Source organism: Lissotriton helveticus, chromosome 1_1 (genome assembly GCF_964261635.1).
Source record: "Lissotriton helveticus chromosome 1_1, aLisHel1.1, whole genome shotgun sequence".
NCBI lineage: Eukaryota > Metazoa > Chordata > Amphibia > Caudata > Salamandridae > Lissotriton > Lissotriton helveticus.
Genome location: NC_136057.1, coordinates 1,910,125,386 through 1,910,151,097, shown reverse-complemented (window position 1 = coordinate 1,910,151,097; position 25,712 = coordinate 1,910,125,386). Strand labels below are relative to the sequence as shown.

Sequence of the window (25,712 nt, the reverse complement as noted above, 5' to 3'; positions counted from 1 at the left end):
TCTGCAAGTGTAATGGGTGCTTGGGAGCTGGTTCTGGTTTTAATTGATTCAATCATTCCAGGCTTTGTAATGACAAAGATTTGTTTGTTTTTGAGTGGTAGTACAAAGAGTTATCAACTGGGCTGTTAAGTGCTTCCTTTTAATTTTGACTGTGTTTACACAGCCCCTAGTACCCCTAAGGAGGTGTTGAAGGGACAGTTATGATATAACTAAAATCTACATTTTAGAAGCACCATTTTATCGTAAAACTATTTGCACATTTTGCAGAATTCTATCTTACACTATGTGAAATGCAAGTTTAAAATAATGACTTACATATTTACAGTGCTTTCGGCCACCGACTGACCTAGTAGCACTAAAAATATATGTCACTATTCTGCACCAATCTAGATTTAATTCTGTGGCTCTCTGGTTACACACAGATCTCTACAGTGCATTAACTAATAGGGGTTACATATTGTTACAGTGCATTTCCCACTGAGTGACAACTTTTTTAAATTTATTTTTCCTTTACGCTGCCCATTATGTTATATGTAGGTACCTGATGGTGAAAGACATAAAACGTACAGAATATTCTGGGACTTGTTTATGAAAGGCTTGAGTCACCAGAGCACCACTTTTTTTTATGCTCTGGCTGCGCAGGGGTCTCAACCATACCTATGAAGTAGTGCAAAGCCACCTGCATGGCTTTGTACGGCCTCATAGATGTAAGACATAGCAGCGCAAGTCACTGCGTTGCCTTACTCTGCGTCAAGAAGGGGTTCTATGGACTTTGCAAGGGGTTCTCACGCAACACCCATGGGTTTTGATGCTACCCCATATTTACAAAATCATGTAAACCTGGGGCAGCTCCAAAAATGGACGCCTCCCCAGAGGAGGCGTAATGAGGAGAAATGTTTTAATTTCTCCTCGTTTTTCCCTCTTTCCATGTCTGCTACATTCTGCAGCTCACATAGAAAGAGGAAACGCCTCTCAGGATTGTTTTTGTGAAGGAAGGTGTCCCTTTCCGTACAAAAACAGTTCTGCCTGTGTTGGTGTTAGCCAACACAAGGGAAAAGGTCAGCAATGCACCGTCTTTTATAAATTCGGTGCATTGCTGACCCTTCACGTTGGAATAGGGCAGCGTAGCAAGAAGACTTGCAGCACTGCCCCACGCCAATTCCTCATAAATTACGCCCTTTGTTTTAGTTGCACTTTTGACTACACCCCCACTGACCTTTGGTTTGCTAAACACTGCTTAATATTATTTCCACGTCATAAAAATTATTTGCCTGGGGAATTGGGGGCATTTATAGTTGTCGATGATGAGGAGTACCAGGTTCTAGAAATATTTGTCAGAAGGGGTTCCTTACGCCTAAATAATTTTGACAAGGGGGTCTTGGCATCAAAAAGTTTGAAGACCTCTACTCTAGACAAAGACATACACACACACTTGGCAGACCCCCCAGGATATTGCGGCATAGATTTGCAAATTTAGCGGCACAAAAGTGGAAATTTAGCGGCATTATTGCGGCACTTAATTTTATTCGTGATCATTCCTTTTCAGCCTTAAATCAATATAAACTGATTTAGCAAGGTATTCCACTGTGAAACTGGCATGTTTAAAGTGTCTGCGGCTCCAAGGAAGCACCGCTCCAATCTGCACCTCATGAGAGGGGGCCCTATTTCTCCCTGGGGTGTTCTAGCACCCGTGTATGCACCCCTGCCGGGGCATCGCTGCTACATCATTCCTCTCCGGCAGAACCCAGAGAGTCCGCCTCCCTCCCTTACAGTCTGCGTCCACCGAGATCATCTGCGGCGTACCCAAAGGCTCCTCGCTCAGCCCGACTCTCTTCAATGTCTACATGAGCCCCCTCGCCGCCATCGTCTGCGCATACAACCTCAACATCATCTCCTACGCCGACGACACCCAGCTGATCCTCTCCCTCACCAAATACCCAGCCACCGCCAAGACCAAACTCGGACAAGACGTAAGTCCTCATCCTGGGACCATCCCCATCTGCCTGGAATGACTCCTGGTGGCTCACCGCGCTGGGCACCGCACCGACACCCACGGACCATGCACAAAACCTGGGATTCATCTTGGACGCCACGCTCACACTGTCCAAACAAGTCAACGCCATCTCATTCTCCTGCTTCAACACCCTGCTCCGAAAGATATTCAGATGGATCCCCACCGAAACAAGAAGAACCGTCACCCAAGCCCTCGTCACCAGCCGGTTGGACTACCGGAACGTCCTCTACGCAGGAACCACAGCAAACCTTCAGAGAAGACTCCAGTGCATACAGAACGCCTCCGCACGACTCATCCTCGACATCCCTCGCCACGGCCACATATCCGCCCATCTGAGAGACCTGCACTGGCTTCCAGTCAGCAAGAGAATCACGTTCAGGCTCCTCACCCACGCACACAAGGCTCTCCACGACATAGCCCCCGACTACCTCAACAGACGCCTCACATTCTACACTCCGTCCCGCCAGCTCCGCTCTGCCAGCCTTGCCCTCGCCACCATCCCACGGATTCGCGGAACCACCACCGGAGGAAGATCGTTCTCCTACCTGGCCGCCAAGACCTGGAACTCCCTCCCCGTTCAACTTCGACTGACCCAGGACCACCTCACCAGGACCACCTCACCTTCAGGAGACACCTCAAGACCTGGCTGTTCGAGCAGTAGCAGCACCTACCTCCCCCCCAGCGCCTTGAGACCCTCACGGGTGAGTAGCGCGCTTTACAAATGCTATGATTGATTGATTGCTCATGTCAGTTTTTCTGAATTTTCTGAAGAGCAGGTGATGTGGCTGAAATTGACTCCCTGTTGATGACGATCACAGACCACTCTCTGATCCACAGACATGGACAGAAGCCCAAATTCACAAAAACACTTCTTGCAGTCAATCAGCAGCCGTCTCCTAATCCTGCTTTCTGACAAGGCAAGCGTTTGCTGAGCCACCACAATAAAAGCAGTGTGAAGAATAAGCAGTGTGAAGAATAAAACCAACAAAAAGCAGAACGACATGGAACGTGTTCACCAGGCACCAGGCGCGCAACACCCATTCGGCTCACGGGGCAGGAGAAACCTACTTATCCAGGAAACGTCTAACACATTTCTTGAGCAACCTTCCCCCTAGACATTAATGCAAGGAAATGCCCGGGCGGCTGGAAATTGCTAGCAGCCTGAGCCGACCCACACTCTCTCTTAGTCTCTGGGGTCATGAGAGCAAAACTCCTGTTCACGTTGGACTGACCGGAGCGAGGCGCCAGTAGCCGAAGGTAAGGAGTGCCACATTTGCAGATCAAAGCCACATAGGCTAAAGGCTTGGATCTTGGCCAGGAGGAAGCAGGTACTGGACGGCTGGGCCGCGGCACGTTGTGACGTGTGCGCGCACGGCCAATAAACAGGCACTGTTTGTTTTGCAGACACTTTTTTTCTATATTTCGCGGCAATAATTGTAAATATCGCGGCGATTGCGCTATTCAGCCGATTTCGCAATTTTTTCGTGAATCGCGAAATGCTGGAGGGTCTGACTTGGGATGTTAGGTTAAGGATTTGGGTTAATGCATAGAAACTGAACTTTACAATAGAGGGACAATAGGCTTCCATTCAAGTAACAAAGATAAATGGTTTGGTCACAACTACAGATTCACAAAACACTGCATGCTGGCACCACTGCTGTAAATACTAACTACAGGACAAGGATGGTAGTCCACTGTCAAATAAGGGTACTCTTGGCGCACCCCTCCATGTTACAGGACCTCACACATTCATTTCAATGTAGAGATTCAAGTTGTGTAGCTAGATGTACAGTCCAAACGTGACCCTCTCACAGAACGCCATTTTCATAATTCCAATCATCTGGTCACTGTCAGTTTCACTGCAGACTTTTATCAACTAAATATGCACACATTCTCCAGTAAGGTGGCAATTGTCTACTAACAGGAACGAGCCATGGAAAGACGCATCTTAGGAAATATGAGAGGAACGTAATGTGGTAAATTAAAGGTAGCAAAATAAAAGAAACACAAACTGCTAAATTCAAAGAAGCATAATGGTACATAGCCTTGTACTTTCAGAACATAAAAGATGTATCTTCCTGAATTTAGGGACCCAATTGCCTACATTCAAGGATGAGAAATGGAGACAACCTCTTGAATTTAAAGAAGGAAAAAATACACACCTATTATTTAAGGCGACAGGTAAAATACCTACTCATAAAAACGTGATTTGATTGACTTCTTTCAATCAGAACATGAGCAAGGTAGAACAAAAAATTCTACCAGGGCCTCGCAATCATCTCTATAATTCACAAGATAAAACAATAACACACACACAAAAATCTCAACTTGAAACATACAAAAAGGTATTGTATCGAGTTCCAGGTGCTAATAATTTACACAAGTAGTACAACAGCAAACAAAGTGTAGGAAAATCCAGTACTGTATCTGAAACCTCAGTTTCAATGGTAGGGACTCAGCAGTAGTTTTTATTTTAATTGAAAGAGATTGTGGCACATGGGTGGGGATCACCTCCCAACTCTCTTTCCAGAATATGTACAGATGGAACAGAAACCCAAACAATGCCAGCGTTTAATGGCTAAGTTGAGGACACTCTGACAGTATTAGACTAACGATTCAATGCTGGGTCACCCCTCATGATCAGATAAGAATATAGAAACACTGCCTGTTCAAGAGAAAACTCTTGAAATTAATTACTGCCTGTTCAAGAGAAAATTGTTGAAATTAATTTTTGTAATCCCTACTTCGAACCTGTAACAATGAATCTGAGAACAAACGCTCAAATTCAGATGCATTCACATTCTAGGAAAAGTGTCAGTCAAATAGGATTTGGGGCATTCCAGTTTAACACTAGGAAAACTAGACATGAAGCTAAAGGTCACATTAATAGAGAATCTGCATTACTTTGTATCACTGTTCACCTTGTCCTCTGGCACTATACCTCTAACTTGATGTTGTCACTACCAATATATGATACACGTTGATTCACTCTCCAGATGCCCCCACTCAGTGTTCTCGCTACACTAAGACTTTGGTATAAGCCATCCACACACCCAAGGAGCACCTGAACAGTCCCCTGTAGTGGGATCAATGACTTGTGCCGTCTTATATTACTTGTTTACCTGACTGTATTTTGATATGCTTTATGTATGTTACTATTACCCCACCATGTTAGCGACTACTATACTGCTCCCATTATCTCTGTTCACTCCTACTGCCACTACCCTGTCTTTGTGAAGCGCTCTATCTGTAAGGATCTTGTTCGCGCTATATAAAACTTTGAATAAATAAATAAAATAAATAAATTAATCTGACTTTTGTAAAGACTGCATTATGTCCATTCAAGTAACTAAAAATGCAGTTTCTCTTAAACATAAAAGCTGAACTGAGCCACAGAAAATTTATTCTGAACACAAACCAAAGTGAAGTAGGATTGAAAAAGTTGAAGCAGGTTTACTGACAAGCCTTCAGTCTCATATAATTTAAACCAACTTGCTTGACCTCTACAAGCCATGCTTTTAACATTAAGAACATAGTAATCAACTGAACCTTGAATTTGCACAAACAAGAGACGACCCTATGTTAGTGGATAGCATTCCTATTAACAATAAAATCTTACATACTCAAAATTGACTTTAGAAACCGTTTAAGAACTGGTCCTCTCGCATCTGGGTGATAACAACACGTACTTACATTGCCAACTAAATACTGACCCAATGATGGAAGTCCTCTGTGCCATGTCCTGTCCATTAAAAGATCTATCTGTAAAAATCTTCAACTGCTACCTCTGTAATCCTCTACCTTCTTCAAGACAGGTTTTGTCATAAACAATGCATCAGCCAATGAACCATTCTACTTTTCTAAAAGTGTACAATCATGCAAAAAAACTAAAGTTGGATTCAAAAGACAGGAAACGCAGACAGGATAAAAACTATTAAACTGGCGCTTTCAAGCTATGCTTGCAAGAAATGGAATTGTGTACCATCTCGCATCAGGTCAGCATCTTCCCTTCCGAATATCAAAAAAGAACTGAATGCACACATATCCTCAAGACGAGCCAGTCCATCCCTATAGTCCTATTCCTTTTAAGTCAACAATCCGGAAATGTTAGATAGTCCTGTACAGCACACCAAAGCACCCAGCTATATTTATGCTTTATAAACACCAATACCACAGACTGGATCAGAGTTCATAAGCCACTTACCTGCGCATTGGCTTTCTGTCCATGCACCAGTAAGAGAAATTTCAGTTTCCAAATCCAAAGACAGGTCTGAAAACAGAAAGAAAAAAGAAATCATTGAAGGCAAAATGTTTATATTAATTTTCAAGACATAATCCAATGTATACACTGGTTTGAGATGGACTGAGCTCACCTGCTTATAGCAGCCAGCCAGCACTCCGTTCCAAACCATGACATGGAATGGAAAGTATTTTTGTTCTTAAACCTACAGCTATGTTAGGCCGATTTGATAAGATGCACACTAATTTCCAGAAGTCATGTAGTCTGTTGCTTTATATTTTTTTTTATAATTCTTTTCTTATTATTTCAACAGAGGCAAAATTACAAGTGGCAAGTAAGTAGCTAATCACATATAGAAGAGCATTATAATGCCGACCAAAAACAGTGAGTCTAAACGTACACAATAACAGATTTCTCAGTCTTATCAGAGCAAAGAGATCATCCATCTGCTTCTGACGACCCCCCCTACCCGAATTACTCTGGTAACTGCTCCAGGGCCCCTAAATTGCAATTACTTATTGGTGCAGCCGGAAGGTCTGTAAACAGTCGGGGTGTGGAATTCCTATAGCTCGACACCCAGGACATTCACACAGTGAAGCCAGGATATAGATGGGCAGAGAGAGAATTTTAATAAAAACAAAAAGGCCCTGGTTAATGCCATACCTAATTAGGAGCCCAATTCTTGTCACTAAAGTGCACTCATACATAACATGTGTCTTTGCATTAGTGCAGATTTACATATTTCAAAAATCACAAACATTTACAGAAGTAGGCCAGGAAATCATACTCCTACAAAATATTTGTGAACTGTATTTTAGCATGAGCAAATATGCTGGTGTAGATTTGCTCATGTGAAAAATCTGTTGAGCGTTCACAAGTTTACTTCGCCTCCAACCACTTTTTTCCCAAACCAGGGAAGAAGTTTTACTTCTGGTCCTTGTTAGGAGTACATTTCCAACATTTCTAAGTCCGGGAAAAGAGAAGAGTTGGTGAAACCCCTTAAAAACATGCAAGTTAGTAGGTTTGCACAGACTCAAAATGGCATTCCAACCCTGGAACTATTGCTTACCGCTAACTCCAGCCATAATATGCAGGTCTGCAGAAAGGTGGCAAAATAAGGAAATTACTAGTGTTGAAGCCCTACACTGGTATTACTCCTGGCATAATCGAAGAAGCTATTATCAGAGCTCCTATATGTTGAGGGTGCAGCCATAATTTTCGCCGCACTACATGGCACCAAAGGGACAAGTTGAATTTTTCACGGGACGTGTAGATTTATGAAGCAACATGTCCCATCGAAAAGTAGATATCTTATTAAATTCCACAGCCCTGCAAACAGTCTCTTCTGCAGTGGAGTATGGATCCATGCCTCGGAGCCATTTGGCTTTTGTTAGTGCCTCTCTCTTTCTAGACCTCTTGGAAATGTCAGCTGGGCTATTAGAAGCCCGACGCCGACAGGAGCGCCAGCTGCTACTGGTCTACTCCAGTCATCCATGAAACTTACAAGACCCATCTTGGGGTCTATGGGTTGTAGTGACTAATGACTTTTCCAAGGGATCTGTGTATAAACTCCCAGTACTGTACAATTCTCTGACATTCTCAGGCTGGACGTAGGAGAGTGGAATCGGCGTACCCACACCCGAGGGGACTAGGGGCCTGACATTTCCAGAGGCTGGCAGGGTGGTATTATATTCTGTGAAGAAATGTAAACGGATTTAGCGCAAGTCGGGATAAAATCACCAATGTGTGAGGGGCCTTTCGGGCCAGTATTAATTCGTCATCTTCTACCTCTTCCACATCACCCTCCTACCTTTTTTGCAGCCTGTCAAATACAGGCACATGTTGCTTTCAAAATTACTTCAAATGAAGAATTATATCTAGAAACGTACCAGGTTCCTTGCTATGTTTTTTGGAACATATATGTAATTGATGGTTGCCTGGCTTTTACGGACTGTACGAAAACCTTTTTTGGAGGGTAACAGTAACTCACAGTTGTGATACAGTCTCAGTTCCATATAATGGAACTCACTGTTCCAGGCCACTCACAGCAGCAAATGGTGCTCCAAAAGCACCATCCCATTGTGGCATAAAATGGAAGGCACGCAGTGCATCAAATAAAAGGTACCAGGGCCATTAAGTGGGCAGTATTAAACACAGTTCATACGAAGCAAGAAAGGAATTTGAAAATTATTTTAAACTTGCTACGGTGTGCTCTGAGAACCAAAGCAGTTATCTCCCTAGGCTATAAAATGAGCGCACCAAAAAAAAATACATGTTTTAAACAGAATTATGAATTTACCACACTTGTTAAAAGATTTACAGCTATTAACTAAACGGATCATTATCACTTAAAAAAGAGCTATATATAGTGCTTTTCAATGAGAGACCATTGGCAAAGGCTGGCCAATCACTTAGTAGTTACCAAGACCTATAGTTGGGTATTAACTAGTACTAATGAAGGGAAATGTAGTATCCTTGAAGGAATCAAATTAGTCATGTAGGGTAGAATATCCAATTTATTGAATATTGTAAGATCCAGGAACAAAAGGTACAAGCAGCTCCGTGTAGCTGACTGCACAACCAACTGAATAATAACATTCTATAGAACTACAACAACAGTGATTACATATACAGGATTCCATTGCATGTATAATGTTCTACGATTGCTCTTAAAGAAATAAGCACTTACTACACATCCCCCTTTCTTAATCACTATAAATTTAAAGGTAAATAATAACAAGCATTTACAATGCAATGGTTTTGCCTTTGTTAAAGTTAGAGCTATTGGCATTGCTCTTGACATTATTTTTATTTATGTTTTTTTAACATAAATAAATGGCATTGTCATTTACAATGCCACTAGCTTTATCTCTCGCAAATGACACACAGAGCCCCCCCACACACACACCCACACAAAGCTTCCCACACACACAGCCACACAAAGCTTCCCACACACACAGCCACACAAAGCTTCCCACACACACAGCCACACAAAGCTTCCCACACACACAGCCACACAGAGCCCTCCACACACACCCACACAGAGCCTTCCACACACACCCACACAGCACAAGCAGGCAACAGGGGCACAAGCAGGCAACAGGGGCACACGGAGGCACAAGCAGGCAACAGGGGCACACGGAGGCACAAGCAGGCAACAGGGGCACAAGCAGGCAACAGGGACACACGGAGGCACAAGCAGGCAACAGGGGGACACGGAGGCACAAGCAGGCAACAGGGGCACGAAAACTGAGGCACACGGAGGCACAAGCAGGCAACAGGGGCACACAGAGGCACAAGCAGGCAACAGGGGCACACGGAGGCACAAGCAGGCAAAAGGGTCATGAAAACAAGCACAAGCAGGCAAAAGGGTCAGAAGCAGGAATTGTAATTTAGACGGGGCTTAAGTGGAGAACGGTCAGTAGGGAAGTAGTGCGGCTGGTGCAGTGGTTCCAGGCCGAAAGGTGAGAGGGGCTGTCTGCACCCCAGTTTGGACAGTTTCCACTACCTAACAGGGATTGGTGGGAGGGGGGCGTACTTCTTGCTTGCTTTAGGGCTGTTACTTCGGGGACGCAGTGCACGCTCCTGCCTGCTGCCGCTGGGACACGACAACAGGCAGGGAGAGGACAGGCTGGGAGAGGGCAGGGAGGGGACAGGCTGGGAGAGGGCAGGCTGGGAGAGGGCAGGGAGGGGACAGGCTGGGAGAGGGCAGGCTGGGAGAGGGCAGGTTGGGAGAGGGCAGGCTGGAAGTGGACAGGCTGGGAGAGGAAAGGCTGGGAAAGGGCATGGAGGGGACAGGCTGGGAAAGGGCAGGCTGGAAGTGGACAGGCTGGGAGAGGCCAGGCTAGGAAAGGGCAGGGAGGGGACAGGCTGGGAAAGGGCAGGCTGGGAGAGAACAGGCTGGGAGTGGGCAGGCCGCGAGAGGGCAGGCCGCGAGAGGGCAGGCCGCGAGAGGGCAGGCCGCGAGAGGGCAGGCCGCGAGAGGGCAGGCCGCGAGAGGGCAGGCCGCGAGTGGGCAGGCCGCGAGTGGGCAGGCCGCGAGTGGGCAGGCTGGGAGTGGGCAGGCTGGGAGTGGGACAGGAACAGACTAATTTGCATATAGCCAGGTTCTGAGCTGGGATGGTGCAGTGAGCTAAAAAACAGTGTTGGATCTAGCCCTGATCTCTTGACTGGGTGAGAGTATTCCGCTTAATTCAGAAACTCTGTCCATCACCACCCCTTGTTGTTAAATATGTCTCTGCTTGGAAGCAGATGTACCAAGCAAGCTGCCCGCTTGTGCACAAGCCTCATAGCTTTTTGAGGATGCTAAATGACTTCCTGCCTTGTAGGAAACATCACCAATATCTAACTGCTGCCACATCTCTTTTTTTGCCCTTCCTGTTTAATTGGTAGCTAAAGAGCTTCCATGGAACCGGAGAGCCCGGTTAGAGGTAAGCATGGATCCATAGTCCCACCTTCCAGAAGCAGAGATCTCATCCGCAAAGAGAGGGAGGGGCCCTGAAGCCTGAACGCAGTGGTGGGTGGGGATGAGCAACATTGTGTCATCACAATATTCAAGCCCACAGCTGCATGGTCATTGCATCCTCAGAGGGCTACCTGCCAGCGCAGTAAGGTAAGAAGACGCACAATTAAATACGAAGCACGTCTACTCCAGCGAATCACAGGCGGCGCCCAAGCTAGGTCTGGAGCAAGGCACTACTCACAGAAAAACGCTTGAGATTTGGCCTTCTGTGCCCAAAGGGCATGAACGGAGGACAACCGGAGAGCCCGGTTAGAGGTAAGCATGGATCCATAGTCCCACCTTCCAGAAGCAGAGATCTCATCCGCAAAGAGAGGGAGGGGCCCTGAAGCCTGAACGCAGTGGTGGGTGGGGATGAGCAACATTGTGTCATCACAATATTCAAGCCCACAGCTGCATGGTCATTGCATCCTCAGAGGGCTACCTGCCAGCGCAGTAAGGTAAGAAGACGCACAATTAAATACGAAGCACGTCTACTCCAGCGAATCACAGGCGGCGCCCAAGCTAGGTCTGGAGCAAGGCACTACTCACAGAAAAACGCTTGAGATTTGGCCTTCTGTGCCCAAAGTGCATGAACGGAGGACAAATGGGTGAGAGAAGCATTTGGAATAATCTGCTCCTACTTTGTGTTTTATGTGTATTTCTGGCCTTGCAATAGGGGGCCACCTGATTCCCTGTTACAAATGCACCTTTAACAATGCAGTAAGTGGATGATGGCCTCTTCTACCGAGCAAAGACCTCTTTTGAACTCAAACATTCTAAAATATATTTCGGTAACATTCTTCTTGAAACAAGATGCCTTTTTAAGTCACAGAAATTTTCAAAGAAGAGACCCTTTATTACAATGTCGCTGTTCCTTCACCAAATACAGCTAGAGACTTGCCACACCCAGAAAACCCAACTCAAAACATGGCCCTTCTACAAAATAAAACACATATGTAGTGTCAATTCGTGATAGTTTGTTCTACTAATCAGTAGTTACGATTATTACATTTATTTTAAAATACAAACTAGGGGTCAAGTATGAAGTCGTTTGCATGTTTAATCCGTCATGAAGTATTGATTCTGTAGAAAGAGATCCATACCTCCTCTACACTTCAGACTCTGACATTATGTATGGAAGCAGGCACACATATAGACAGGGCTTTAAGTGGGCCAGGTCCTGCCAGTGCTCAGCAACGATGTTCCAAAAAGCATCTGCTGAGACGGGTCCCTATCTCTCTGGACACAAGGGCAGAAACAGTAAAATACCAGGCGGCTGGCACTCTTTGCGAAGCACATATTTTTAGCTTTTGAGTTTTGGAGCCACGCCCTTTGTTTCATCGGTCGGTTAAGTGCATAGGAGGCTGGGGAGCCTCCGGGGAAGCTGAGTGACATTGTGGGGGGTTCACTGACTGCACAAGTCGTGACCCTGTCTCTTGTTGGTGTATACGTACAGAAACAATGCGATCAAGGAAAAATCCGACCGGCACTGTGGTTGGTAGTAAAGGACAGCCATAAATAGGGTCGCACGTCACACTGTCACTGCACCTGCTGCACTATGGACATCTACGACCATGGGTGGGGCCATGACCATCCTTTGGATGCGGCTGGATCAAGCACCCCTCTTTCCCCACCCATATGCTGCCTGTGCTTGGTTAAACATCAGAAAGTAGGTTCATTAAACACATAACCCCTCCAGCCCATTAACACGCCTGGCCTACGTTAACGAAATCTGTGTCATTAACATTCGGTATGCATAAGACAGCAAGTCCTCTCTGGAGGTATTTTCCTAGCAGTAACTGCACGCAGGCCAGGCACATGCAGACACTGCCAACAACTTACTCTTGAGAAATATACGGGGCCTCTGTGATCCTCATGAAGGGGGAGAACTAATATCATGTCACACTCACAGTTCACATGACACCCTCCTCACCATGAACAGACATTAAAAGCACAGCGCTGTAAGTCTGACAGTCGAGCAATCTGTAAATCGGCTATGAAAAGGCAAAGCATTCATGTAAACATCGAAGAGTATACTGGCATATGGGCTGTGCCACCGAGACCCCACACCAGGAAGGCAAGGCAGCATTTAAAATAAAGGCAGGTGTCAAGCACGGAGTAGAACCCTTCCATGTGCTGACAGAACTCTACTTTCGTTTTTTTGGCACCCCCCGCCCGGTGCATGCATTCCAAATGTGCCCCAGTGGAGCATTTACCGCCATCTTTACCCGAGTCCCAGCTTCTTGCCAGACGGCTGAGACCCACGGAGAAGGAGACCCGACACGAGGGAAGGAGGAGGCGCACGGGGATGCACGGGACAGAGGCGCAGGGGACATGGTGACTTCTACTACGGGGGAGGGGCGGACACCGACAATGTGTCCCGACGCCCCTCTCCCCTTGCAGGCACTCACCGGGTCCGGCGGCTGCTGGACGAGAGCTCCCGCTCCTCGGGACTCTCCGGGGCCGCGGAGGGACGTTCTCTTTCCCCGGGGCTCCTCCTGTGCAAGCAGATCGACTCACCTGCACCTTGCGACGGCGGCACTTCTCCGGTCTCCCTTTTCGGCATGGGAGACCGGCAACATCGACGGCGGCAATCTCGCTGGCACTTCTCCGGTCTCCCTCTTTGGCATGGGAGACCGGCAACGTCCTCCGCATCTCCCGGGGCTCCCTCCAGGCCACGGGAGCCCTGCGGGCGCCGCCATACTTCTTGCCGTCTTCCTTCTTCCCCCGGGCTGCGGGGGGCGGGCACTTCCGGCCGGCCCCTCTTTGGCATGGGAGACCGGCAACGTCCTCCGCATCTCCCGGGGCTCCCTCCAGGCCACGGGAGCCCCGCGGGCGCCGCCATACTTCTTGCCGTCTTCCTTCTTCCCCCGGGCTGCGGGGGGCGGGCACTTCCGGCCGGCCGCGCTAGGATTGGCCGGCCGGTCACTTCCGGGTCGCCGCGGGCAGCGCGGCGGCCCGTCTCTAGCTCAGGCAGGCGGGCGGCGAAGTTTCCCGAGGAGTGGGCTCCCTCGTGGACCAGCAGTGACGTCCACGCAGCTTCACCAATCAGGAGCAGGATAGTCACTGGTGCCGGCAATGCCGGACCAGATTCGGGGGCGTTCCCGGCTTTCGGCTGACGTCGCGTGACGTCGGCAAAAGCCAAAGAATCTCGGGAACGCCTCCAAATCTGGTCCGGCATTGACGGACAGGCCCCTCGTCCAATGGCTAGGCTCCATTTATGGAGCCAGCCAATAAATGACGAGGGCCGACCCAAACCCCACTACAGTTCTCATCAGGTTTTCGCCTGCGCGAAAAAGCTGCGCAGAGCGCAGCTTTCGCCAGGCAAAACCTAAAAAGGAAATACCAAGTAACAAAATCAAGAACGGATAAAATCCTGAAACTTTTTAGGAGTGACTACATGTCTTCCACCCTGGTGGATTTGTTACCATACACTCTACTAGATTCCTCCATATTTTCCCAACAGAAGATTCAGTAAGACTCCAAAGAAACAGGAACCTGTGAACCATCCTGAACTTCAAAGTCTTCACCCACAACACCATCCCCCTTTCCAAACCGAGAAAGGGGAAGAAAAAAAAACATGTGTCCAACATTGAAATTTACCTCCCTAGTATCATAATAATTTTAAATATTACTATATTGTGACTTCACAATAGATTGCTGAACTTTGTCAGTATCCCAAAGCTAACAGTGCTGTAAGTGTTGCCGTCCAAAAATGTCAGGATTAATCTCACCTATAAAGGAGTTTAAACCTTCACAAAGCAGTTTGCAGTGTAGCCCCAAGGAAGTAGGGTTTAGTGTAGAACTAACAGAGCTGTTGTGTCTAAACAATGTTTGTGTTCTATTCTATTCACTCTTCCTACATAGAATTACACCTGGGACATTGCAAACGAGTAAATTCTTGTCCAATACCTGTACTAACTACGAAACTCTCCATCAAATCTGAATCAAACTAGAGAGTGTAGTTCGTCACACAAAGAACCGGAAAATCCTAACTTAGAAACAAAAAAAACATATCTAAGAAACTAAACACACCTTATGTATCCTACATAATTGCGACTTCACTAGAAACCATCTTGAAAATAAATCCACGAACATTACAAAGTACCAAAACACACCATCAAGTTAATTCAAGAGTCTAATAATGTCCACAGTAAGACTTTGTTACGGCAAACTTGCACAATCTAATGAAAATGACGGTGAATCAAATATATGAACAATTTTATAAGCTCACATCAATACATTTAAAAAAAAAAAAAGCTATTTGTAAAGCTTCCTGGATGACCTTAAAAATTTGGGAACAAGTTTACAGTTGAATAACTTTACCTAAATAATTCTACTAGAAACTGCACGCAATATTACCATAATCTTTATATTCCTCTTCCCACACAAGCTTCAGACAGAGTATCTTATCCTGCAACAACCACTACACACTCCGCGGGTCTAGAGCAGTAAGGAATGTCTACGGAGATACCTGGAACAAACTGCACATTATAAACGAAATCTTTGAGTCAAACAGACATCCTGGTTTCCAGAATAAATTTTTCCTTAGTCAGTATGCTAAGTCAAGTTTTGTGGTCTGAGCATAAAAGACATCTCCAGCCCTAAATGAGTGCATAAGTCGTTCGTCTTAAGAAAGTAACATTTTTCCTGAACATTAACAATAGTTGCTTTGAACAATCAGGAAATTATCAGAATATAGCTTTGGAAGATCACACTTCAGAAAAGTTCGATACCAACTTCTGAAACACATCAGTAGGTGATGTCCAGTGACTTTTGGTCTTTCCACCCTAATACCGGTGGACCCTTCTTTGTAACATACAATTTTCCCATAACATACTTTTCTTTAAAACGAAACCTGAGGGTTCTAAACCCTAGCATATCAATTGTTCCGCCTGTAACATTTTCGGCAGCAACATCATTGGACTCTAACCACAGTCCTATTTTATCCACAAAATGACTTTTCCATATCTCTTGTGGCACTACAGTGAATGGTGAACCTGAATCCACTGCCAATCGTACTGTAACACTAGAGTCACTAGAGGAATTTAAAACAACTTTATCCCTCTGTACTAAATTTCCCTGAACAACATTATTGTCCAGATTTGATGCCGAAAAATCACCTTCGTGTTGGACATACATCACTTTACTTTTTAACACTTTCTTGTTTTTCCAGTTGCACACTCGTGAAAAGTGTCCCATCAATCTGCACTTCCAGCACTTGGCAGATCTAGCAGGGCATTTTCCAAGGAAAACAGCATGTGAATAATTACCACATTCAAAACAAACTAAGTTGCTACACCTCTTTTGCTCAATACCCTCAAATTTCCCTTGAGGGTACGTAACTTTAACAGAACGATCAAACATTTCAGTCTTATTAAGTAAGGCGATTATATCTTTAAAACAATTATTGCCCCCGACCCATAACTTGTCTTGCAAAGATCTGTTTTTTTTTGTTTGTTTTTTATACCATACTACTAAGTCAAGGATTAGATCATTGTGTAATTGAGCAAATTCACCATTTCCCGTTAACCTTTTCAAAGCTGAAATAAAATCCTTCAGAAATGCAGTAATAGCTACTGAGAAAGAAAAAAAATTATGCAAATAGAGAAATGTATTTTTAAAAACACCCACATTTCCTACTGTTCTTTCATGTGTGTGCATTTCTTCAAGACAGCGTAAACCCTCTGGACCCAGTGAATATAATCGCATTAGTTTCTTCTTCTCAGGAAGGAAAGTACAGTTGACATCCTCTAAGTTAGCAATGTAAATTAAGAAACATGCATTCCAATGCGCCCAGGAAACAACAAGTTCTCCACAAACTGACAAGAGTTCTGTAGGTGAATTGATTTGTAAATTCAAAGGATTTCTGTCATCTGTTGCAACTGCTCTTGGTGCGCTCGCTGTCAGTGGCATAATTGAATGCCCCAAAGAAAACAATAACCTGAGACAAAATTGGTTGGTTATCAGAAAAGACACTTCGTGAATGATGTCTTGGTGAAAAAGACACTAAAACAACAACCGGTAAGTTATTTGAAACAACCACTTCGTGAATTATGTCTTTGTGAAAAATAAATATCTAACACAATAACTAATTATCTGAAACAACCACTTCGTGAATGATGATCAGTAAGTAATTCGAAACAACCACTTCGTGAATGATGTCTTTGTGAAAAGGAAATACATAACACAATAACTAATTATTTGAAACAACCACTTCGTGAATAATGACTTTGCGAAAAAGAAATACCTAACACAATACTAGTTAGTTATTTGAAACCACCCCTTCGTGAATGATGTGAACCAAACACTAAGTAGTGATTGAACCGCCTCGAGAAAGATGTCTTCATGTAAAGAAGTACTAAAGACAACAACTTGTTAGCTCTTATACTCGCTGAACTCTCAAAAACACCACTTCATGAATGATGTCTTACAAAATGTAGAATATTGAATACAACCACTTCGTGAATACTGATAGTTTGTGATGCACCCAGTTACAAATAAAATCTTTTAAGTAGATCCTGCAAAATAATTGGGTTAGTGAAAAGAAATAATATACAATGATATGGAAACTCCAAATCGTGAAATAACCACCCCGTGAAAAAGGTGTCCTCCAGTAATGTTCTAAATTTCCAGCTGCACTAAAATCCAAAAATAGTGGAAAAACTTTGTGAGGACTTCGTGAAATATATAAAAATTGAAATTCCTCTCTTTCCTCTCCTTCGTGAAAGGTGTTCTCCAGTAATATTTTAGACTTCCAAGTTCCTTAAACTGAAAGAAAAGAAGAAATTTGAACAGTACCGCTGAATTCCTGTCCAATTACTGCCTGTTCCGAAGTTTCTGCAACGCGAGTGGTTGCTAAGGAAACCCAAAAAAAAAAACACTTCCTAAAATGGCTGTATAATGTAGGCTAACGCGTGATGATGCTATCACGCTGAACAAGTACAGTTTGAAAAAAAAAAACAGTTCACCACATCATGAAGAAACCAAAACAAAAAGAAAAAGAAAAAGAAAAATACCACATCTTGAATCTGATGCTGCAAGTAACCTTTTTCCTGGAATTCTAGAAAGTGCCTTTAGAAATCGCCGCTGTTTCCACTCAATGAATCGCCCTAAAATGCCAGAAAAACGAACCGGTGTTTATTCGGCAAAGACAACTCGTTCGGTTGTCATGGAAACTGAAGCCTTTCTTTTCCCCAAAATGGCGGCTATGCGTGACCCTGTGCGCGTTGTCGTACTTTCTGACGTGCGCGGTGACGTCTTGTCTGACGGGTAGAGGAGAACTCTATCTCCTTGCTGTTGACGCGTTGAGTAGACGCTTTGAGCGGAATGCGGGTCAGGAGCAAGGCGCTGCACGAGAGACACACGCGGATGCTTTTAAAAGTAAGCGTTTCACGTTCGCATCCAAACTGCCAGTGGTTTTCGGGAAAAGGTAGAAATAACACAAAAAGGCTCACAGAAGTTCCACAGCGTAGCGATTTGAAAGCAGTCAGCTCAAATTCTTCAGGCAAACAGTCAGTGACACCGTAGATCCTCAAAAGGAGTAGAATAGGATAAAGTACTCACACGACTTAGTCTATAAGAGTAAAAAAAAAACGATGCCAATGTTCCTTGAATCAATTCAATCCCATCGCCAAAAATTTGTAGTATCCTTGAAGGAATCGAATTAGTCATGTAGGGTAGAATATCCAATTTATTGAATATTGTAAGATCCAGGAACAAAAGGTACAAGCAGCTCAGTGTAGCTGACTGCACAACCAACTGAATAATAACATTCTATAGAACTACAACAACGGTGATTACATATACAGGATTCCATTGCATGTATAATGTTCTACTATTGCTCTTAAAGAAATAAGCACTTACTACAGGAAACTTTTTCCAAAACGATGTTATTGTGATATATATATAATTATTTTATTTACGTGAAATAATACTGCTACACAAGGCTCCATAGCTTGTATTTTTGCACCATATAATTCCAGCAACTGTGCTGCATAATTTAGTTCACCATAGCTCTATAATTCTAGTGAGCCTGACTAAAGGTATACTAGACCACAATTCTCCCCAACACTCCTCTTACTTCTAGAAAATGATGTAGCCCTCTCCCTTCCAAATAAGGATACAGCACCCTGTTTGCATGATGGTCATTTGCCACTTTTTAGTACAAGCCAAAATTTTCCTCCCGCTCTCTACACAGAGGGCGCGGCCAAATTAATCTGTATTCGCTGCACAGGACCCGGCAACACCTCCTGGACTGGTCAGTGAGCTAAACACTTGTAAACTGAAATATGTGTAATGACAGATTGCAAGCTTAAATCCCAGCAAAATCTCTTCTGCCTTCCAATTGATACATTTACACACCGTTCAATGCGGCAAGAGTAATCTAACGCCTGTCTCCAAGTCATTAACAAAACTGTTTCTATTCCTTGACTTTAATATAACAACTAAATGTCTTTTGAGTGCTTGCATGTCTTTTTTAGGTTCCATTAAACTAATTAGACTTGCACACCTCAAATCAATAATTAGCATGTGAAAAGTTCAGGAATGGAGACAGTACTGAGTAACCCAGTGTGAGATGGGCATCCTGTGTAATTGAAACACCTGTTGTTCACAGCACTTCGAGGCGCAGAAGTATGGCATTAAGCGTTATATAAAGCAGGTTATTATTTCGATTATTAGAGAACTAGAACCTGCAACTGAGACTACAAAATTACTCTAATTGTTATGTACGAATGGCCCAACACACAGATTACCCCCCCGCCCGTCCAAATGGAGCACAGCCAACTCTTCCTCCTATGTATGGGACGGCAGTGCACTATGCCCTTGTTCTAACAGGGTCGGAGCTCAAGAAGCACTCAATACCAAACCCTTCGTGTCCAGAGGACAGGGGCATTGGCTGCTACATTGATGCCGCTCCTTGTCTCTCTGTAGAGGATTGTCGTTGGTACACTCACCCACCCCTCAACTGCGTGAACAGTTACCTGAAATCTGAATACACACACGTACGGGTAACAGGTCACCAAAGCAATGCAGGAGAGAGCAAGGGGGCTCAAACACATCACTTCAGCAACAGGCCGGGCCCGAGCTCCTTCAGCGGTCGGTGGGCGAGCCCACAGCTGCTAGTTGCCAGCGAGTGCCCCTGGGACCCGGTGGGAACGCCTGCTCCATCCATACCCAAGAGGAGGTCTTCTCTATTGCACAGCACGTACCTCTAGCGCTTCCCGCCGTCCGTCCCTGGACTGGCTCCGGCCTCTTCCCTGAACGGTTCCTGCCCTTCCCTCTCAGTGAGAAGCGTCCGCGGGGCCCAAGGCTTCTGGAAGACCCCAGTGACCCATGCGAACGGGACTTGCAGCGACGAGAGCCACCCGGCCTGTATTCCGCGTCACGAGCGCATCTCATCCTACGGCCCCCTCCAGTGTTCCTTCCTCTTCGTGCGCAGTTGCTTCGGCGGGCAGACCTCGGGCGACGAGCGCCACGCAACATGTACGTTCCGTCGTGACGCCGGGCTGCCGGGCCTCATTCAGCGACCACCGTGGCTCCGCTCAGCCTCAGACCATGAAACTTCCGCCAACCACAGCCACTCGGCCTGTACATTACGTCATTAGCGCGACGTATCCTATAGTCGCATCTGGAACCCTCCCCCCGTCCACTGCGGCTCTACTACTTCCCTGGTTGTTGGGTTTAGTGCCTTAGCCTGTCACTTGTGCACTGTGTGCTGACTGTCCCTTGTGTTTTTTTAATTTTATTTAGTGCATTTTTATAAAGCGCGCACATTACCGAAGGTGTCAGAGCGCTGTACAGTAGAGCTAGTTACGTTACAAGAGAAAAGTGATGCAAAATAGAACATTACAAAGACTGGACTGTCTCCTAACCTCCCATTGCTAAGCGGGACGGATGAGATGACAGATACCTCCACTAGGATGAGCATCTTTCCTTTACCTCTACGTGAAACATCTAGCACTTGCAGAAACATGGACGCGTGAAGTCAGTGCTTTAAACGGGCTCGTTCTTTTTCGGCACTGAGTTTATGCTCGTGTTTAATTTGAAAGGGAGCGTACCTGCACTTCTCAACACTGCTGCAATACTTTAGGGTTCGATTATCAGTTGATAAATAACGATACTACGGGGTAAGTTATTTAGCCATACATGCCAACATTCAGGACAAACATTTGCAATGCAATAGTTCTCACATTAACGAGAGTTTAAGCGATTGTCATTGCAAATGACAATTCCTTTAATTGATGTTTTTAAAAACAAAACATAAATAACAAGCATTTGCAATGCAATAGGTCTCGCATTCAGTTTCATAAAGCTTTATTCGGAACATAAAAAACATGTCCATAAAAGCACAAATGATTTCATATGCAAACATTTCATAATTAAAAATAAAAATAACAAAGACACATAATACATTTGTTATCCAGTGCGGGATGGAATAAATAATTAAAATAGTTAAAAACACATGCTTTTCCTAGCACTTATGGCCTTAAGTAGAAAAGTTGCCGTAAAAAAGCAAATGTCCGGATGATTCAAATTAAAAAGCAGTTTCATCGAGTCAGTAATTGTTCTTACTCCAAATCTTTTTAAGATGGGCTTAAGGAAGATTTTCCGTTATTCGCTATACAGTTGGCAAGACAGAAGAAAGTGCAAAGTGCGCTGTTCTGTGTTATTATCACAAGCACAGGGACCAGTAGGGCATATTTTTACATTTGGGCATGCAACCAGATAATGTACAGTTCCCATCCTCAATCTGGTTAGCACAAACTGGTGCGAGGCTCTGGTCACCTGTGTCAAATATGGATGAAATCCAATAAACTCATTCATGCTATTGTACAGCTTACAGGTAGATAGATTTGATTCTTCCAAAGCACGCTTCTCCGTACAAAAGTTCAGAAATATAGTTTTCAGATTTGACTTGGAGATATCAGAGGCACAATACCGATCATCAATCACATTTATTCCTAAAACATTTTGGAAATTATCAATATTGTATTTGATCCAAGGGATCATCAGGTGCTGGTCCAAAGAAAGGCAATCCTCAATAATAGCTCTATTCAATGAGGTACCTTCGTTCAGCCAAACAGAGCGCCACAATAATAGGGGTCTTAACATAATTAGATCATTCAAAAAATGAATCCCTGTTTCCTTATGAACCAAGATGTTGGAGGTAGATTTGGGTAAGCACAGCAGCCTTTTCAAGAAGTTATTCTCCTCCACCTGGAGGCACCCGGCTGATGTCACACCCCAAACTCCTGCCCCATACAGTGCAGCAGATAAGCATCTGGACTGAAAATTTTTTAACATGTCCATGATGCGTCTATTCCCCAGCTTCTTGGCAAATACAAAAACCCCATTGGCGCTCCTAGTCATCTTAGTTTTTACTGCTTTATGTTCAATATCCCAGCTACCATTTTTAGAAAAATTAATACCTAGATAGCAGAAATTGTCAACTTTTTGGACCTGTTCGCCTTCGATATAATAATGAGAGTTAACTTTCGGTTTAGCTCGGCCTGGCCCACACTCCATCACATAGGTTTTTGACCTATTAATCACCAGCTTCCTGTTTTTGATGAAATGCACAAACTTATCCATCAGACGTTGGAGACCCAGGGGGGTCCTGGACAGTAGCACAGCGTCGTCCGCATAGAGTAACACAGGGATGTTAAGGTTGTTAACTCTAGGTACGTCCGCCGTAACTGTCTTCAGGACAGAATCCACCTCATTTATGAAGAGTGTGAAAAGTAGGGGTGCTAAAACACACCCCTGCCTGATTCCTCTCCCGATTCTAAATTTACTCGTGCATTCCCCATTAGGTCCAAACCGGACACTGGTACTAAGTTTTTCATATAGGCGGGCCAAAAAATAAACTATACCGTCGGGAGCTCCCATTTCAATCAGTTTAGCCCACAATATGGCATGGTCTACCATATCGAAAGCACTGCTTAGATCAGCAAAGCAAAGATATAGAGACCCTTTCTTAGCCTGGGTATATTTCCCGACCAAGAGTTCTAAATTCAGACACTGTTCTATTGTGCCACGTCCTTTTCTGAACCCAAACTGACTGTTAGTTAATATCTCATTAGTCTCTGCCCATTCCTCTAATCTGACTAAAGGGACCCGGCTCATAACTTTAACCGATGAGTCCAATAGGGATATTGGACGATAATTTTTCGCATCGCACCGGTCTCCTTTCTTATAGATAGGGATAATTATTGATTCTACCCAGGTAGATGGTATTTTAGAACTGACAGCTGTATTAAAAATCTTAACCAGCAGTGGGCCCCAGATCTCAGGGGCGGTCTTATAAACATCTATGGGTACCCCATCGGGTCCTTGGGCCTTCCCTCCCTTACTGGCTCTTATGCTAGCCATAACCTCGTCTAAAGTGATGTTTAAGGCAGCGATAGGCCAGCCTTTTTCAACGGGAGCTAATCTTTTTCCGGAGTCAAATATATTAGAGAAATGTTGAATCCATGACTCCATACTCACATTAGATGTGAGCTCTGGCACCTTCTTGTCCTTGAGTAATGGGCTATTGACCGTGGACCAAAACAACGTACAGTCCCTTAGTTCTGCTGCTTGGCTTAACTTGTCCCATGCTTCCTGCTGCAATTCAGCCTTTCTGCATTTAAGGACATATTTAAAATCCTGCCTGAGTTGAATCACTAGACTCTTGTCCCTTGGTTTAGCTGCTAGGGCTTCTTTAAGATTACTCCGGGCATTAGAACAGGCATGGTCAAACCACCCCCTATTTTGTTTAATCTTGTGCCCTACCTCTTTTGTAAACTTCTTATTGATAGTTGAGTTAATTCTATCAAAATGAACAATATTGACAACCGCAATTTAGTCCTGTTCTAGAATAGCCGAAATTTCCGTCAAACAACTATTGATGATGGAATCTGATGTTACTGCGGCTTTTTCTCCTTTCCACCTTAACCTGACTCCATTTATCCTGTGGGGTTCGATGTTAACTACAGTTCCCAAGTTGGTTGTGGTGGCAGGTTTCCAAAATTTGGTTTCAGTAATTAAACAATTGTGATCACTAAGCATTACATCAACCACCTTGGGCTCAGAGCACATGGGGATTAGATTGGAAGACATGCATATAAAATCAATAACCGTGTTAGCCCCCCTCCCTTTGAAAGTCGGTATACTTTCTCCTAGATCATTCGTAGCATTTTCTATGATTTCCATGTCATGATCTATCAGAAAGTTATTCAGGGTTTCACCATACATATGATGAGGGAAATGTACCTCAGCCTCCCCTGAATGATTATACACACCACATAACTTCTGGGATGACAAGGGGCAAACTGAAACATTAAAATCCCCCACAAAAATAAACTCAAAAAGACCATTAAAATTTTCCACAAAATTACACACAGCTTTTTCCAAATCGTTAATGGCTAAGTGCCTAGTGCCATCAAATATATTGTTGTAGAAATTAATCAAAAGTATATTTCTACCCGCTTCTTGTGATAGCCATAGGATTTGTGAGTGGACCCCCACTTTTACATACTTTTTTACTAGAACTGGTAATTTAACAGAGATCAAAACTAGCAGCCCTCCTTTAGATCTGCCATGTGGTGAAGCCAAGGCAGGGAGCTCATAGGATACATAGCCATCACTGCCCTTGAAGTTTTTACACCAGGTTTCTTGTAGGCAGATGATGTCAAATAAATCAATAAAATCCTTCCATCCCAGCATTTCCACCTTGGCTGTCAACCCTGCAATATTCCAGCTAGCAATATAGCAAGTTACCCTATCCCTATCATGATTAGCTATAGGCATTTCATCATTAAATACGGACGTGTTGACATCTGAATTAAAAAGCTCTATGTTATTTAGATTCACCTCCACTCGGTCTCGCATTCAAACAAGAGTTTGAGCTATTGGCATTGTAAATGGCAGTGCCAATAGCTTAAACTGGGACCTGTTCCATTGCAAATGTAACTTTTGTAAAGCGTCCATGCCGCGCTTTCATGTTAATGTCGGCTACGCCCCTTTTATTAGCTAAGCCGCGTCTAAAGAAAGGGGCGTGGCCGCCATTAATGTAAAAGCGCCGCATGGGGCGATTTTACAAAAAAAACCCACCTGTTTGGCAAGTTTGCCTGTGGTGTAACTTAGAAGAGACTCCTTGTAGGTCTTTCATAATCTCCTCATTTCAGACCTGAAGCATTTTCAATGTTCTATATATGATGTTTTTTTATCTTATGCAACTAAAAACCATTGACAAAGCCAATCGTCCTGGCCTGTTGGTGTAATGTTACTTGTATCATATATATGGATGCAATGACAGAAGAAGCACAGTACCATTTGGGCAGCACACAGTGCTAAGCAAAGATTGATAGCTTATGTGTTTTAAACCAAGCCCTTAATTACATCGGGCATGTCCCCAGGAGAGATCCCCTGTTTTTTCATCCCACTTAAAGCTCTGCATATGCTCCAGATTCACCAAGAGCTGCTCTAAAACTACCCATTCCATGACCAGATGGTTAGGATGAAGTAGTGTGTCTCAATATGTGAAGATAGTTTCAGATATACACTATTGGAAGGCATCAGAACACTATATGTCACATATGACGCAGCCCTGGCACCCACTGTGCTTTCTGTGGCCCGCATTGAAACCAACAGAGCTCCCAGCTACCTTATTTATTTGACCGTGGCTACGCCGCCTGATTTAAATAACAAAGCATCAGCTTCCACTACACTACACTACACGCATCGTTACAGACAGGTCTTCCAGCCACATAGTTTATAATACGCTGGTAACAGACCCCAGCCAGGGAACTCTGATGGTGCCGCAGATCATGTGGTTGAAGAAAACCTGCAGTGTTTTTAGGTCAGTATCAGGCAATGACACCGCTAGAGCGCCAGAGACAAGGGCATACCAAATATAACATACTGCTGGGGGCGCTCGATATTTACCCTGTGACAATCCACAACAATAAGCA

General features: G+C 44.4%; 1 protein-coding gene across 1 annotated transcript in view; it reads right to left on the bottom strand.

Annotated features, from left to right (window-relative positions):
- The window catches only part of KLHL20 (kelch like family member 20), a 243,629-nt gene extending 223,274 nt beyond the window's left edge, over positions 1–20,355 (bottom strand). Inside the window, exons 1-2 of the mRNA XM_078643044.1 lie at positions 19,968–20,355; positions 6,219–6,284 (exon numbers count right to left, since the gene is read on the bottom strand). Coding sequence (XP_078499170.1) covers positions 6,219–6,241 — 23 coding nt within the window. The 5' untranslated portion in view covers positions 6,242–6,284; positions 19,968–20,355. The remainder of the gene's footprint in view (positions 1–6,218; positions 6,285–19,967) is intronic.
- Between the last annotated feature and the right edge of the window lie 5,357 nt (positions 20,356–25,712).